The sequence below is a fragment of the Scardinius erythrophthalmus genome (genome assembly GCF_964197995.2).
Source record: "Scardinius erythrophthalmus genome assembly, chromosome: 1".
Taxonomy (NCBI): domain Eukaryota; kingdom Metazoa; phylum Chordata; class Actinopteri; order Cypriniformes; family Leuciscidae; genus Scardinius; species Scardinius erythrophthalmus.
Window position 1 is genome coordinate 4,985,394 of NC_138221.1, and position 18,058 is coordinate 5,003,451.

The 18,058-nt window shown below is 37.0% G+C and overlaps 1 protein-coding gene across 3 annotated transcripts; it reads left to right on the plus strand.

The window, feature by feature from the left end:
- The first annotated feature begins 29 nt into the window (after positions 1 to 29).
- Positions 30 to 17,033, plus strand: LOC308688854 (uncharacterized protein). 3 transcript variants are annotated; one of them, XM_081362290.1, is made up of 3 exons: positions 30 to 144; positions 1,206 to 1,337; positions 15,459 to 16,910. In XM_081362290.1, exons 2-3 carry the CDS (start codon positions 1,280 to 1,282, stop codon positions 16,601 to 16,603), a joined length of 1,203 nt encoding a protein of 400 aa, XP_081218416.1. In that variant the 5' UTR covers positions 30 to 144; positions 1,206 to 1,279; the 3' UTR covers positions 16,604 to 16,910. The 3 variants fall into 3 exon arrangements, with proteins under 3 accessions (XP_081218416.1, XP_081218415.1, XP_081218417.1); XM_081362289.1 differs by having other exon boundaries at positions 89 to 158; positions 15,459 to 17,033; XM_081362291.1 differs by having other exon boundaries at positions 139 to 181.
- Positions 17,034 to 18,058: the final 1,025 nt, after the last annotated feature.

The window sequence follows — 18,058 nt, forward strand, 5'->3', positions numbered from 1 at the left end:
ACAAGTTATCGCGAGAACAGATTTAGATCAGGCATACTACTGGCATACTAATGGGGTCCTCAGCCCGGACCCATTTCTTCAGCCGGACCCGATTGTTCATCACACCGTCTCTTCCGTCAACGAGAGTTTTAGCGTCGAGGTGAGGTGAGTTTTCTGAGGTGAGGACTGAGAGCAGTTCACGGTATTTCTCATATTTACACAACCACCACACACACTTTATACAGTTTGATTAAGCGACAGGCTCATTTCTGTATTGTTTTCGTCGATCACAGCAAAACTTGTGCGTCTTTTCTGGCGTCTTCCTTCTGAAATAAACATTTAGTGCAGCAGCAGCGAGCATGAGGAGAATATGTTGAGTTCATTCAGACCTGAGCGCGTTTGTGTTCGTTTGTGTGATTGACTCGATGTTTGGAGTGAGAACTTTTACTGAATGTCCAGTTAAAGTTTGAGATCTGTGATGGGAATCGAGCTCAAGTGTTTCTTTTGCCGTTTTCATGTTTACCTTTATTTCTTTGTCGACATTTATCTTTGGCAGATTACATTTACTTATTAAAATTTATGTAGACACTTTATATTGCCCCTTGAGTAATTGATGTGGGAAATATCAAATCTATACATGCATGGGAATAAATGTTAAGTTCAACACAGGAAACGTTACATTTTCTTTATGTTTTAGAGTTGTATGACCCTTGTCAGTTTCTGTACGTATATGCGTAACATGTTAATGATGGAATTACTTTATTGCAATTAATAGTTATTATAAAGTCTAACTATATTTAGATTTGCATATTATGGTGTTGTAGTTATTTGCCTGAAGAGGTTCATAAAGAGGTTATTTAATTATTTTGTTTTTGTATTGATGCTTTATGTTATATTTTGAGATATATTTCAATATAGCAGTTTTCCAGGCTTTTATCATGTATCCTGACTCAAATAATGTGTTTCTAACAGCAAACACAACAAAAATAAAGTGAGATGATCTGCTGATGATCCTGAATGGCTTGTTGAATGAGTGTTGATAGTCTGAGGCTCATCAATATTAACAGATCAGCTGAAAACACTCTTTATTTCATGACAATAGTTCCTGTTTTCACCTAATTTATTATGATGATGTCTTCAGATCTCCTGTAAATTGACACTTAATAAACCCAGATTTAGCAGATTTCAGCTCTTCCTGATGCTCTGATGCTTGTCTTCACTTGTAGCTGATGGGAATTTACAGCATTTATTGGAGAATTACAGTGGGAGGAGATTCACTGATGATAAGGACAGTGAGAACATGAGTGATCCAGAACCCTGCAGAATGAAACACACTGAAGATCCTGAAGAACAAAGAGGTTGGTGTTTATTTTTCATTCATTCATGATGCTGAAGAACATTCATGTTAGAAACATTCAAGCACTTCATCAGATTTAGAAACAGTTCAACTATGAAACGGTACAGAATGTTCTGGGTTTTTCTTCAACAAATGGTCAGTAAAGGGAGGTTTGAGACATTTTTATATTGATTGTCAATATCAGATCAGGCTAAATACTAACTAGTGATGCACCGATGTGAAAATTGAGGCCTATACCCATAACCGATATTAATATTGCTGTTATGCCCGATACCGATATTTAACGATGTCGATATCTCTGTATAGAAAACACATTTTTATGATAATCAAATAGGCCTAAAGAGATATTTTCCAAAACACATATTTTTATAATATAATGCACGATGACACACATGCATTACATTGCATTGCATATAATGTGTGCTGGTCAACTTGTCTAAAATTAAGAAACCCCTAGAAAACAGTAAAACAAAAAAAAAAAACATTGTGTACACTTAAGATTAGCTACTTAATTTATTATTCCAATATCAAAATATGATATTTGGCTTCTATTTGTGATGTGCTGTCTTTGTGTTTGAACGTTGCACATTTTAAACAGGACACAATTAGCTGAAGAAATGTTAGCCAATACAAACATATCTATAGAAAACAGTGGACAGACGGTGATGTCACTTGCATGGTATCGATCTCTGATTTTGCAGTCCAGATTTTTTGGGGCTAAATGTGGCTTGGTTGGAGTGTGCAAAACTTACTGAAGCACAACTTCATGTTGAGATTCTCATTTTGCCAGGCAGAGTATGTGGATTTCATGCTTTTCTGCAGGATTTGCTTCTGTAAGCCAGTTCGTTTGCTGACTGTTTTCTTGTGAGGCAGTGTGGTTGATACATCAGGTCTTCTCAAAAATTCTTCCACAGAAATGAATTTCTGAATTTCCTTCTTTCCATCTGATAGATTTTTCCTGTACTCCTTCAATCTCTGTTGCTCTTCCAATCTATGCAGTGCATATAATTCAGGGTTCTGCTTTAACTTAGCCCGGTACCTCCGCATTCCAGCAGCAGCTTTACTTGTTCTTGAAACCACATCTGGACCATTCTCATTCTTTGGCAGGTTTCTCTCTCCTCCAGGACGCTCCATGGAGCGAAGCCTCAACTTGAGGAGACCTGCCATAATTTCTGAAAAAAGTAAATAAAATAAAGAAAGGCCATATATGTAAGAATGTATATCTATGAATATCTATCTATATATATATATATATATATATATATATATATATATATATATATATATATATATATATATATATATATATATATATATATATTAGGGCTGGGTATTGACACAAATTTCACAATTCGATTCGATTTCCATTCACAAGCTTGCAATTCGATTTCGATTTCGATTACGATTCGATTAAATTCAATATCGATTATTTTGGAGATCAGGTACAATACATTGCAAATTTTCTCAAGGAAAACAAATCTCTTAACTAATGCTGTAAACCATGGGAGTCAGTTGTAGCCTACTATAATATTGAAGGTAAAAAATAACTGATTTGTATACAAACACTTAAAATACACTTATTTATTTTTATAATAAAGTTATATGAAATTAAATAAAATTTTAAATGATGGCTGTCATAAAAAACTTTCCAGATTTATTCAAACATGCATTAAATATTGAAGAACATTAAAAATGATAATGAATATATAATATGGTGCATATATTTAACAAAATGCTCCTCTCTAGAGTTAACTTTTCTAGCTGACTAACGTTATGGTCACTGGATATGTTTTTTTCTGAGGTAAATGTGACATTACATGACATTGTTTACTAACGTCTTTCCACGGTTGAAACACTGATTGAGCGATTCCATGAGACATGATACGGACTTCGATAAGTTGTACTCTATCTTTTAACACACTTTCAGTTGCTCATTCATGTTTATTTCGCACTGTAACTGGCGTTAAGGCGGAAGAGTTGCTTCCGTTGCTTCTGCTTCTCTTGAGCTGAGCTGCGTCGGAGCGATCTCACGCCACAGTGCCAAAACGGTAATTATGTTTTTGAATTTCGTAAGAAAATGGACGTAATTTGAAATCTGAGACTTTGTTTCATATCAATAATAACAAAGAACAAAGATTATTGCGATTTATTGGATAGGATGTGCGCAACAATGATCCATTCATTCATCAACTGAAAACAGGATGATTAATCGATTCTTGGGATTTAAGAATCGATATTGTTTCATAAAAATGAGAATCGATTAAAATCGAGAAATCGATATTTTTTACCCAGCCCTAATATATATATATATATATATATATATATATATATATATATATATATATATATATATATATATATATATATATATATATATATATATATATATATATATATATATATATATATACACACACATACATATATATTAGGGCTGGGTAAAAAATATCGATTTCTCAATTTTAATCGATTACGTCCATTTTCTATATACACACACACACACACACATATTCCACAACAAATCCTTTAAATTTAATGTAAAAATAAAAAAGAAAGTAAGCCGTGTTGGTCTCACGTAACCCTCTCATTAGAATCAAAATGTTTCAATATTTGCAATGTATTTGGATGCTAAACTATTCTTTATTATAGGCTTTGTACTTTAGTCATGTTCCAATATCGATGGAAAAAATCATCCTCTTCACACGTGCAAAAATGTGCTTGGAAACATCACAGTGGAGCTCTGCTTACTGTGAATGGTACAAATTGTACTACTGACTATTTAAACAGAGCAGTGTAATTCATATATGTTAGGTTGACTATTTTTATTATTATATTGTATTAGGGCTATAATGAACAGGCTGCGATGTCAAGATTGCAATTTTGGAATGTGTGTGTGTGTGTGTGTGACGTGGTTGCGGTTGAACAGTGGACACATAAAACATAAATAAAATGTTTTAGTTCATTCCTACTTCCATAGGAATACATTGAAAATGCTCGCTCTACTCCGCACCATTATCAATGTCTGTGCGGACGTCTGTATTTTACTTTTGCTTTTAAGTTAGCGATTTAAAAGCCCTCAGCGGTAGGGCTGGGTATCGTTCCAAAAATTTCGATACCGATACCGATACCTTGATTTCGATACCGGTTCCTGAACGATGCTTTTTTCTATACCAATTTTATGAAATCCATTTTAACAATACATAACACATTACCTCAGAAAAACTTTGGTTTTATTTTTTCAATTTGACTCATGCTCCTTAGCCAGTGCACAAAGGATCAACATTTTTTTTAATATAAAGAGCTCATGCTCACCAAAGCTGAATTTGTTTGATAAAAAATACAGTAAAACTTGTAACACTGTGAAATAGTATTACAATTTAAAGTCTTATTTGAATATATTTCAAAATGTAATTTATCCCTGTGATGTCAAAGCTAAATTTTCTAAATCATTACTTCAGTGTCACAGGATCCTTCAGAAATATGAAAACAATGTGCTGCTTAATATTTTGGAAACTAAGATAATTTTTTTCATGTTTCTTTGATGAATAAAATTTTCAAAAGAACAGCATTTATTTGAAACAGAAAACTTTTGTAACATTACACATGTTTTAAGGTAATTTTTGATCACTTTAATGCATCCTTACTGAAAAACAACCAACAATTTTTTGAACGGCAGTGTACGTTCAGTAGGTCATTATTGTCATATAAATACTGTCAGAGTGATCAACAAGGTATCTCTTCATTTACCAGTTGTTGTAAAGTTTTTCTTTCTTCAAAGCAGAGACCAGGAGACAGTTGGGATCGCGTTCAACGGAAGTTATTCTTTATTGAGAACTCCTCTGTACACGGCTGTAGAAACTTCCAACATGATCTGATCTAACATAACTTTACATGTTATCTTATAGGCATTTTAGGAGGAGGGACTTTTTGAAGGTGGAGACAAATACAAACAAAGCATGTAAATGAGGTATACAGGTTAAGGTAACCTGCCCCAGACCCCAGCGTGTTTACCAGTATCAATTATTTTTTTTTTTTTTATTTTTTTTTTTGTTTGAAAAAGGCATTTTCCATCAAAATCAACAGTACAAAAATACAGAATTGGTGTTTACATAAGTCCTTTTCCTGTTTATACAACCATTTACAGGTGAGTAATAACAGACATTTGAAAGACATATTTTGTGCGGTAAGGTACAGTCCTGTTCCATCATGGGCATCCCTTGTCACTTTTCTGAGAACATATCCTTATATATTCCGCTAAATATAAAAGGTTCATCACATTTGCTCTCATTAAATTCTCTCTTCAGCCCACTTGCTTTCAACCTGTAAAGTTGCGTTTTATGCATCAACATATTAACTATCTTAAAAAAAAAAAAAAAAAAACTATATACATTGGCGTGAAGGAACTTGCTTATTGTTGTTTCCATCCGGGATGGTAAACTGACGAAAAATAATAATCACATAAAGTAATAAATAATGTATATATATATATATATTTTAAACTCCAGAGGGATCATACAAAGTCTGCTCTAATCGGGTTTATAAATTCAATCCATTTTTCCCAAATTTGATAGAACTTAACCTTTTGGGTTCTCAGACAAAAGGTCAGCTTTTCCATTTTAAATATTTCAAGAATTATTCCGTGCCAGTCCTCAATTGTGGGTGGTGTTACATTTAACCACTTTCTGGTAATGGATTTTTTACTTGCAGCTAGAAGTGCCTGAAGCAGCTTTATGTCCCTCCTAAGTTTCAAGCACTCTACATGACCCAGATATAAATTTTCAAAATTAAGGGGTATTTGACACTTGAACACTGTATTTAATGTGTTGTGAATGCCGCTCCAATACTGGTTCAGTTTGGGGCAGCCCCAAAATACATGGAAATGGTTTGCCTCTGGTGAACCACATTGTCTCCAACAGGTTACATTAGTGTTCTTGTATTTCTCTTGACATGGGGTCTTAAAATATCTTATTACATTCTTCCAACAGTGCTCTCTCCAGTCCATGGAGTTGGTTGAAGACCAACCAGTATCAATTTAATCAGCATACCTATTCAAATGCTGATACTGGCCAGGAAACTCTGGTTCCACGGGCCATCCCAGAGCCATTTAAGACAAAGGGTGCGTCTTGGAGCTACTGGCTAGAGCCATTAAAGACTCATTTAAAACACAATAGAGAAAACAGGTCTGGTAGGAATAGGAGACTCTTGCTAGAGACTCAATAATCACTTTCTCAGTTTATATACTATCTAAATTAAAACCTCAAATGCTAAAATCAGTATTCTTCACCGTGATGTTATGTAAGGAAACATATCTGAAATAGATTCTTAAATTTGGATCCCTTCAGTCCCCTCTTTGAGAGTTCTTACAAACTCTCACAAAAATACAAATTTAGACACATAAAGTTCATTCTTGTAACTGGTGTAAGTTACAGGCACATATAACTTGCTCTGTGTTGTTCATCTGTAATTGCATGCTGACACAGAAACAAACATGCAATTTAGGGTCCGTGAATTTTCTGCGTTGTGTATTTTTCATTTTCTTTTGTGATAGTTCGTTCAGCAGTGGGTCTGGTTGTCTTCTTGAGGTTGGGGCTTCATACGCAGATGAGACGGTCGCTGCATATGGATCTTGAAAAAGCCATCAAGTTTTATCTGCACACTGTAAGACAGAAAACAGAAAAACAGAGAGCAGTATTTCTTCAAAACACTACGGTTGTAGCAGTTTAAACACAATGGTTCTATCGTTTTCAGAGTGTACTGTTGTCGTTTCATTCTTTCCCTATTTCTTAATTGATTTGACACCTATGGACCAGTGAGGTAAGGATGGACTAAATGAGGAAAGGCCTATGAGGTAGTGTCTTCACCCTGGATTGGCCCCCGACGCCTGTTGCGTCAGTTCTTTCCAGGGCCCTCACTGAACCGTGTCCTATTCTGTCCCTGTGTTGTGCACACACTGTACAGTGTGTGAGAAAATTGGCACATTTTCATTCTCCAGTGAAACATCAGTCTTAATAGACATCATATAGAGCATGGAGGTCTGACTGTAGTGTTCTGCAGTGTAACATTTATGGCTGTGAGTTTTCTGAATGTCCCCCAAACAAAGGCTGTGACAGTCACTTTCCTTTTGTTCTATTAAACAAAAAAAAATAAGTCTTTCATCTTTGTTGTAAGTTACTGGGGAGATTAAGCAATCACAGCCCAAATTGTTAACACCTCAAAAAGCTTACCCACGAGTCCAGTGACGAGGGGAGGGGTTGCTTCAAAGTAGCAAACAAATGTAGCAAGCGCTGCATAACATTGTTAACTTGTCTTAAGTTATTTTAATTTTTTCGACATTCTTTTCCAAAATGTCCGTGCTTGCCACAGTAAGAACAACTGGCTTCTCTAGGACTTTTGCGTTTCTTTGGCTTCTCTGAGTTAACCTTAAAGGATGCTGCTGCAATTTTTACTCTTGCCTTGACATCAAAGTCTCTTTCCCAAATAGCTAAACTGTCCAAGTTGTCTTGCAGGGTTCTATTTGACCATGTAAGATCTAAGAAAGGCAATGCATTTCTATGTTCTGACAAAAGACCATCGGACCATGCACGAACTAGAGGACCATTATGACCTAACACTTTCTCTGAAGTGTCGGCAATTCCGCTGTAAGCGGCAGCGGTCTGGCAAAATCTTTCTGTGTACTCACAAACAGTTTCATCCTCCTTCTGTACACAATTAGTGAGCTTTGACCAGTCCACCTTCGGTCCAACAATGTTTTTTAACACTTTAACAACTTCCTCTCTCAATTCATCTTTACTGGCCTGTTGCAGTTCAGAATTATTTACAGCACTTTCAAAATCATTGAATTCTGACTCAGTCAAGATCTGTGATATTAGCTGGGTGACTTCAGCTAGAGTCATATCATAGAGCCGCATTTTGCTGATCAATGCTCTTCTAAACTCAGAAAAATTTCTTTGCACTGATGGCAAACTTTCAGCAATTCTCTCAATCTCTTTAGGACCTAAAGATGTTTTGATTGCTTGTGGCTGCAATATGGGGGTTGCAAATGGAACTGTATCAACACCTTTTCCCTGAGGCTTTTGTCTAGCTACGCACACTTCAACTGCATTTACATCTGTATTGACATTGTCCTCTATACTATCAAAAGACTGTAAATCAGGATAGCTTTCCTCTGACTGTTGGTCTTCTAAATCACATTTGGTTGAGGCTTTGTTATGGCCCACGTTTGTCTTGAGACAGGACACCTGAGTCTGCAATTGTTTGATCTGTTCTTTCAACTTAGCAATACACTGCGCTTGTTCTTGTGCAATGGATAAGCTAAATTCTCGGTGACAACCGATGATGCCTTTCAGATTTTTCTTCCTGATACATGCACTCAACACTTTCTTGCAATCTTCAATTGACCACACTTTCTCTGGATCAATGCCAAATTTCTTGGTTAAATTCAATCTGACTGGCTTAGTCACGATGGAGTCCATGTGCTCTGATAACAAAGACTTGAATTCACTATCTGTCCAAAAAGGTGTAATCTGTCTAGTACTTTTCCTAAACATTTTGTGAATTTTTTTGTTACCACAAACAAACACTAAAAAAACTTCTCTCTACTGTCTTGCAAACATAGGGTACAATCTTATTAGCACAAGAAGCTAAATCTAATTCTAAAGCTAATTCTCTAGCTTACAGATAGGTCTTCTCTAGCAAGAGCATACACACAATATTAACATGTAACTGTTAATCTTCCCTGCCAACAACAGGGGGTAAATTTCATCTCTAAAAGAAAAACTTTTTTAGAGGCTTATCTTTAGTTAACCAAACTCTACAGCTGTTTGTTAACTTCTTCTCTGAACGGCGCAGAGGAAAACATTTGTACTGGTCTGCATTGGTTCTTTTAATGGAGTGAAACTCACCGAGTCTTTCATTTGTAGAGAAAGATTCCGTCTGGAAAAAAATCAGTCTTTGAGATCTTTTTGGAGCTTGAAGTTTTCAATCTGGATTCAGAAGATTCAGTCTGGAACTCAGTCAGCTTCGTTGAGATCTTTGAGCTTGAAGTTTCAAGATGCAGTTCTTTGAGTTTCCTTTTTCTCCATCCGGGTCACAAGGCACCATCTGTTGTAAAGTTTTTCTTTCTTCAAAGCAGAGACCAGGAGACAGTTGGGATCGCGTTCAACGGAAGTTATTCTTTATTGAGAACTCCTCTGTACACGGCTGTAGAAACTTCCAACATGATCTGATCTAACATAACTTTACATGTTATCTTATAGGCATTTTAGGAGGAGGGACTTTTTGAAGGTGGAGACAAATACAAACAAAGCATGTAAATGAGGTATACAGGTTAAGGTAACCTGCCCCAGACCCCAGCGTGTTTACCAGTATCAATTTAATCAGCATACCTATTCAAATGCTGATACTGGCCAGGAAACTCTGGTTCCACGGGCCATCCCAGAGCCATTTAAGACAAAGGGTGCGTCTTGGAGCTACTGGCTAGAGCCATTAAAGACTCATTTAAAACACAATAGAGAAAACAGGTCTGGTAGGAATAGGAGACTCTTGCTAGAGACTCAATAATCACTTTCTCAGTTTATATACTATCTAAATTAAAACCTCAAATGCTAAAATCAGTATTCTTCACCGTGATGTTATGTAAGGAAACATATCTGAAATAGATTCTTAAATTTGGATCCCTTCACAGTCGAAGGCGAAGCAACTTTCTGCTCTTATGTTTACTCCACTTTCAAGGTCTTCATCATATCTGTCGTGGTACCGGTCTTTGCAGCAATTATTTTACCGCAAATACTGCATCGCGCGCTGTTGGCATCGAGCCTGGAGAAATGTAGCCACACTTTTGATCGACTTATCCACATCTTTAGGGTATTGTGTGTGTGCGCGCGCGCTCGCGTCTCATAGGAGTATGTATGTGCGTGGAGAGTTTGTGTGTGTGTGCTCACGTCTCATTGAGTGTGAGCGCGCGCCTCTCATATGAGTATGTGCGCGGAGAGTTCCGCGCTTCTCGTGTATGTAGAGTTTGCGTGTATGTGCGTGAGCGACTTTAGGTGTGTCATTGTGTATTTTATATGTATTTGTTTGAGCACTGACGTTGACGAGTTAACCCTTTAGGTATTGAAATCTGGTACCGAACAAGAAGTCATTTTTCGATACTCGATAGTATCGAGGCAATTCGGTCGGTTTCTAAAAAGTATCGAACTCGGTACCCAGCCCTAGCCATAAACGTAATGAATTTAAACTGACTCAATCCCCATCAACAAATGTAATAGCCAAAACATTTAAATCCACTATTTTTGCATCACAGATATGTGTTAACATTACATTGGATGGACACTGACAGTATACATTTACATATTTAGCATAAAAAAAAATAACAAAAACTTACCGTCAACTTCCTCGTCAGTTTCGTCAAAGAATGTGTCCTGTTCATCATCACAATCATCCTCCAGAAAATAATCCGCAATAAAACCGGTTAAATCGTAATTTGGGGCAATTCCACCGAGATTAATATCAAGCAAGCTGTTTAAGGAAGCAGCTATTTTCCGTTCCTGCTCATACTTCGGTGTCACCGGCGAAGCCATGGCCATGTCAGATGTCAAAACAACGCATTACGTTACCATCATCCAGCAAATAACACTTAGTAGGCCAAAAATGTCCTTAAAATAAGTTTAATACTATTGGCAGAATACTGAGCTACAAAACAAATAAGCAGTTCTTAAAATATTGGCTATGACAAGAAAAAAATCACCACAGACATCTAAACGCGGCTGACATCTCTCTTTTTTTTCATTGTGTTGACCTGATTACCGGCGCTCGCGGATTGATATTAAAGTCTGTTTTTACTCTCTCTAATAGAAAAGACACAGAAAAGAAGTTCCTGAACCGAATGATATACGAATCAGCAGTGTTGTTGCGCGAAATAAACCCAGAGACGATTGAAATTAGTGGTGCAACGGATCAACATTGATCCGTGATCCGTTCGGATCAATATCTTCGGTTCGGCACACACGTGATCCGCGGATTGATTTATGAAAAAAAAAAAAGCACTCAACATTTGCTTATATTTGTTGTTCATTTAAACCGTTATGAACTGCAGAGAGCGTGACGCCTCATTCGCGCCCCAAGATCTCCAGACGTGCGTAAACGCGTCTTTACATTGACTTAACATTGAAATCACTCGCGCCAGACGCTCTATTCGCGTTTTGTGTGAACGCAGCACGAGGGCGAGGGCAAGAGAGAGAAAGAGTGCCTGCGAGTGCGAGTGAGCGAGCGAGAGTGAGGTCTGCGGTCTTGGCCATTACTTGATTTACTTGTTTTTGTGTAGGTAATATGTTGTCAAATATGTTTAAACTTAAATAAACTACCTATACAAGTAGTTATGTCTCTTTGTATTAATGTGTCCTGTTATTGACATAATGCGCGTCATTGACAAAATGCGCAACCAGATGTTCGAATAGTTCGAATATGTGTTTTTTTAGAGGGAATATTCGAACGTCATTTTTGAGCAATTTTGACAGCCCTATATGACAGTGGAAACACGTCAAGCATTGGTCCATGTTTAAAGGAAGGAGATATGCCTTTTTATGTTGCACTTTAAGTTGTTTTTCATTAATTATGTTAAAAAGAAGATATTATGCCTTGTGCACTTTAAGTTGATTTTATATATTTGAATTTAATAATTTAAAAGTGTTGTTAAACAAAAAAAAATTTTTTTTTTGCTGATCCGAAAAATGATCCGATCCGTGACTCTGATCCGAGAAACGATCCGAACCGTGAGTTTTTTGATCCGTTGCACCCCTAATTGAAATCAATGTATAGGAAGCGCCACCTCCGTTTTTTTTTGCGCAAAAGTATAACGTAGTGTCAGTAAAATCATTAATTTCAGTATTTATCATGTTATAAATGAAAATGTAAGTATTGCATCTCAAAACCATTGCTATAATCTATCATTTACAGCAATAAACACACATGGACTATTTTTGTCATTTTTATGGCTATGACTACTTTGACGCTCGTTAACTCATAATTTGATTCTACGACTTTAGCCGGGGTTTCACAGGCGGGGTCACATATATGTCCACGAGACTTTTGACTAATGGATGTTGTCGCTTCGAGTTCTGGCTTTAAAATTATGTGACAATAGTCTTGCTTTATCGTTCACATAAAACAATACATTGATTTAAATTGTGTAAAACAGGTTTTGCTTGAAAAGCCAATATGCGAGGGGGGCGTGAACGAGGAGTGGTTTACACCTGAGAATACAATGTCCCACCCACTCTGCATAATGAGCCATTCATTCAGGTGTGACACTGACTGAGCCAAGAATGAATGCAAGGACAAAAGATATATTTAGAAGACTTATATTGACCATTTAAGATTTTGCTTACACCTATCTTGTAAATATGTTTAGCTATTTTATTAAAAAGGTTACAATTACAACAATAATTACAATTTCAACAATATTTCAAGTGTACTCTTTCTTTGTAAAAAAAAGGCAACACTGTGTGCATGTAATACTCATGGGAGTCGTAGTGTCACGCTGCAATATGGCTTATTTCAGATGCCTTTCTACAATTAATCAACCCGCCAAAGTGGCTAGTTGGAGTGACTGTGTTACCTGCCACAAGCAAAATCCACCTGCATTTGGTGGGTTGGTGGGTGTTAATGGCAAGCCCTGATGCTGCTGATATATTATTGTAGCAGAGTTTGTGCTGAATACAGTGTCATCAGACTTTAGCCATGAAAATGTCACAAGTAACAGAAACAAGCATAAATGTCAGAGCATGTCAGAACACCTCCAGGGCCAGAAAACACCTCAGACCCCAGAGGGTTAATAAGTTATTTTCCAGCTAAAGTTAGTTTTGATTGATTTGCTTCCGTCGCAACGATCATTTGTTATTAAATTAGGGGCCGCTAAGACGACACCATTCTCTCTACACAGACTTTAAACGTGAACCTGTGATAAACGCTGATGGCGCTCACATGCGCATTAAGAATTGGTTCTATAGTTATGTGTGTTTGAATATATATGCGCACGGTTGTAATTCCTTACAAACCAAGCCTAAACAAAGTACTGCTCTTTCCTTATAAATTTAGATACAGAATTTTTTTTTTTTTTCGTCACTTCGGGGTAGGTACGCGAAATGAATTTTCCCGACGATGCTTTATCTGTAGAGTGGTAAAGGGATCCTCCATAGGGAGAGACTAGTTGGCACTTCAGCATTGCGTTGACATCGGGTCCAGGCGAAGGTCCTTCGTCAGATCTGGATACGGCCTGGATCCGGCAGGCTGCAGGAAAACCTTGGGATAAACAAAGACACTAAAATTAACGTAGATGCCATTCTTCTTATGATGTAAGGAGTACATCAGGATTTATGGGAAGTGTTCCCGGTTCCGGCTGACCTAATCTATGCAGCCTAGCTTAATTATAGAAGTCTATTATGTGTTATGTGTATGCTAGGTCAAAGAGATGTGTCTTAAAGGAGAACTCCGGTCAATTTTAACATTGAGCTAATTTTTTTGTAAATTTGGAGTGCTGTCAGTACAGAGAACAACGACAAAAATCGGTGTTGCCTACACCGTGTTATCCTCTTTTTAAAATTTGCACCCTGTTGACTTTGTTGACCAGACTTTGATATCTCGAGCCGGACAACTTTCTAATTTTCAGTCATTAGCTCCAACCAACAGGAAGTCAGATGTTTTGGTTTGAATGTAGATTTTTTTATATATTTCAGACTCTGCGTTTTTAGCTACTCCTCCTAAGTGGTTTATTTTATTCACACCAAACTTTTTCAACATGATGAAAATACATTAAAGATGCTAAATTGTGAACGGATATTAAATATCTCAAACGGTTTTGCTATGGCGAGGGATTAAAGGAATGTCAAAAAAGGAAACACTAAAAGCCTCATATCTTCTAAAAATGTAATATATATATATATATATATATATATATATATATACAGTGCTATGCATAAGTTTAGGCACCCATGCTAAAGTTGACTAAAAAGAGGAATAAAAAATCATCTTTTGGAAATTGAACTTAATGCCTTAATTTAAAAAATTAGGAAAAATCCAACCTTTAAGGACACCAATTTTCTTTGTGAATGAACAATGTATCGTAAATAAATAAATGTTCTTCCTTAAAATACAGGGTGCATAAGTTTGGACACCCCTGTTAAATTCCCATAGAGGCAGGCAGATTTTTATTTTTAAGTATTTTTTTTTTTTTTTTTTTTTTTTTTTTTTAGGATACTATGCATCCTGATAAAGTTCCCTTGGCCTTTGGAATTAAAATAGCCCCACATCATCACATAGCCTTCACCATACCTTGAGATTGGCATGGTTTTTATTTCAGTTAGCCTAATAGCTAGTTTGATTTGCATTGCTCTCAATACTTTATCAGGATGCACTTCTACAGCATTTGTTAATCTTTGATAATGTTAATTTCACCATTTATAGTAGCCTTATTGAAATCAAAAGTTGTATTTGTTAACATTAGTTAGCCTAATGCACTGTGAATAACATGAACAAATGAACAGCTGAATGAACAGCTGTATTTTTATTAACTAAGATTAATAAATAATACAGTAACAAATGTACCTTTTGCTCATTTTTTGCAATTATTTTCAGTATTTACAGCACTGAACTCTTCTTTTACTTGTTCTACCTCACCTGTTTTTACTATTTGTTAAATATAGTTGTTTTTTTTAAGTTCAATAAATGATCATTTTTTAAATTGAGACTTGTAACATTTATCATCATGATCATTGTGTCATTTTTATGATGTAAATTGAGGGAGCAAAAGCAGTATCGGCTCCAAATATCGGGTCAAGAAAATCGGCAGCCCGTATCGGTCATCGGCTAAGGCTGATGAAAAAAAATCGGTATCGGCATCGGCACTAAAAAATCCAAATCGGTAGATCCCTAATATATAAATATAGCTGCGAGCAGCGATGAAGGGCCAAAGCCGGCGGCACCGCCACCCTGGTGCCTTTAGGTAAGGCACCGGGGTTGCGGTGCCTCCGGCTTGGGCCCGTAATCGCTGCTCGCAGCTATATTGTTTATCTTGGAATTATTTTGATGTACTGAAAATTAACTGTAACATTTGTTTCTTTCATGTCAGACCTGATGGAAGTGAAGGAGGAGAGTGAAGAACTGAGTAAAGTGGAGGAGGAGAGTGAAGAACTGAGTGAAGTGGAGGAGGAGAGTGAAGAACTGAGTGAAGTGAAGGAGAGTGAAGAACTGAGTGAAGTGACGGAGGAGAGTGAAGAACTGAGTGAAGTGGAGGAGGAACATCATGTCCAACAGAAAAGCGTGAAGCCGTTCACATGTGTTCAGTGTGGAAAGAGTTTGACAACAAAACAACATTTTAAGCATCACATGAGGATCCACACTGGAGAGAAGCCATTCACATGTGATCAATGTGGAAAGAGATTCTCATGCAAACAATATCTTAAAGAACACATGAAGATCCACACTGGAGTGAAGCCTTTCACATGTGATCAATGCGGCAGAGCATTTCTAACTGCATCACACCTGAAGAAACACCTGAGAGTTCATACGAAGGAGAAGCCCTATTCATGTTCTGTGTGTGGGAAGAGTTTTTCACAGCTGCAAAATTTACACGCACATCAGAAAATACACACTGGTGTGAGAGAGTACATGTGCTTTGAGTGTGACAAGACTTTTATTACAGCGGACAATTTAAAACTGCACCAGAGAATTCACACTGGAGAAAAACCATACAAGTGTTCACACTGTGACAAGAGATTCAGTCAGTCATCACATTTGAAAACACATGAGAGGATCCACACTGGAGAAAAACCTTACAAATGTTCACACTGTGACAAGAGATTCAGTGAGTCATCATCTCTGAGATCACATCAGAGGATCCACACTGGAGAAAAACCTTACAAGTGTTCACACTGTGACAAGAGATTCAATCAGTCATCACATCTGAAAAAACATGAGAGGATCCACACTGGAGAAAAACCTTACAAGTGTTCACACTGTGACAAGACATTCAGTCTGTCATCAAATCTGAAAACACATGAAAAGACACATACTGGAGAAAAACTTCACAAGTGTTCACGCTGTGACAAGCGATTCAGTCTGTCAGCACATCTGAAAACACATGAGATGATCCACACTGGAGACAAGCCGCACACGTGTGATCAGTGCGGGAAATTTTTCTCTATTAATGCTAACCTGAAGCGACACTTGAAGATCCATGCAGTGGAGAAACCACATCACCGCATGCATCCTTAAAATAGTCCAACAGACTACAGTGGCTCAACCAAGTTTATCAAGCGACGAGAATACTAGCTATTTGTGTTTATCAAGCGATGAGAATACCCCGCTCTCCCGTAAAAAAATGTAATATTTACATATGATTTGACAGTTTACTTGTAAATAAATACCTAAAATATAAAAGGAGTGCATCATGCCTGACCCCTACATTAACACTTTTGGTTTTGTGACTGACATTCTTTTCAAATGTTATTGAAGTTAGAAATGTGTATGCCAATAATCTTATGTAATTTTATAGACGGTCCCAGTTAATCTCCAAAAGCCCCAAGCGAAAAAAAAAAAAAAAAAAAAGTACTTCATTGTATTTCAAGTATATTTATATTTCCGATTGTATGTTGAAAATGTACTTACACAAATTGTACTTTTTGTAAATATATCAAGTCAAGTCAAGTCATCTTCATTTATATAGCGCTTTTAACAATGTAGATTGTCTCAAAGCAGCTTTACAGAGATAAGCGTATAATTTAAGGTAACAGAGATTGTTTCGGCTTTACAGCAGAGTTAAGTTATTTCCATCTAAAGTTAGTTTTAATTGATTTGGTTCCGTCGCAATGATCATTTGTTATTAAATTAGGGGCCGCTAAGACGACACCATTCTCTCTACACAGACTTTAAACGCGAACCTGTGAGAAACGCTGATGGCGTTCACATGCGCATTTAGAATGGGTTCTATAGTTATGTGCGTTAGAATATACGCAGGTTTGGAATTCCCTACAAGCCAAGCCTAAACAAAATACTTGTCTTTCCTTATAAATTTTGATAAGGAATTTTATTTTATTTGTTGCTTTGGGGTAGGACCGCAAGACGAATTTTCCCGACAACGCCTTATCTGTAGAGTGGTAGTGGGATCCTCCATAGGGAGAGACTAGTTGGCACTTCAGCACTGCGTTGTCATCGGTCCAGGTGAAGGTCCTTCGTCAGATCTGGATACGGCCTGGATCCGGCAGGCTGCAGGAAAAACCTTGGGATAAACACAGACACTAAAATTAGCGTAGATGCCATTCTTCTCGTGATGTAACGAGTACATCAGGATTTTTGGGAAGTGTTCCCGGTTCCGGCTGACCTAATCTATGCAGCATAACATTAAATTATAGAAGTCTATAATGTATTATGTGAAAGCTAGGTCAAAGAGATGTGTCTTTAATCTGGCTTTGAACTGACAGAGTGTGTCTGCTTCCCGGACAATGGTAGGAAGACTGTTCCAGAGTTTTGGTGCTAAATAGGAAAAGGATCTACCGCCAGCAGTCGATTTTGATATTCTAGGTATAATCAACTGGCCGGAATTTTGAGATCGTAATAGACGTGACGGACTATAATGCGTTAAGAGCTCGCTCAAGTACTGCGGAGCTAAACCATTCAGTGCTTTGTAAGTAATCAGCAATATTTTAAAATTTATGCGATGTTTAATAGGGA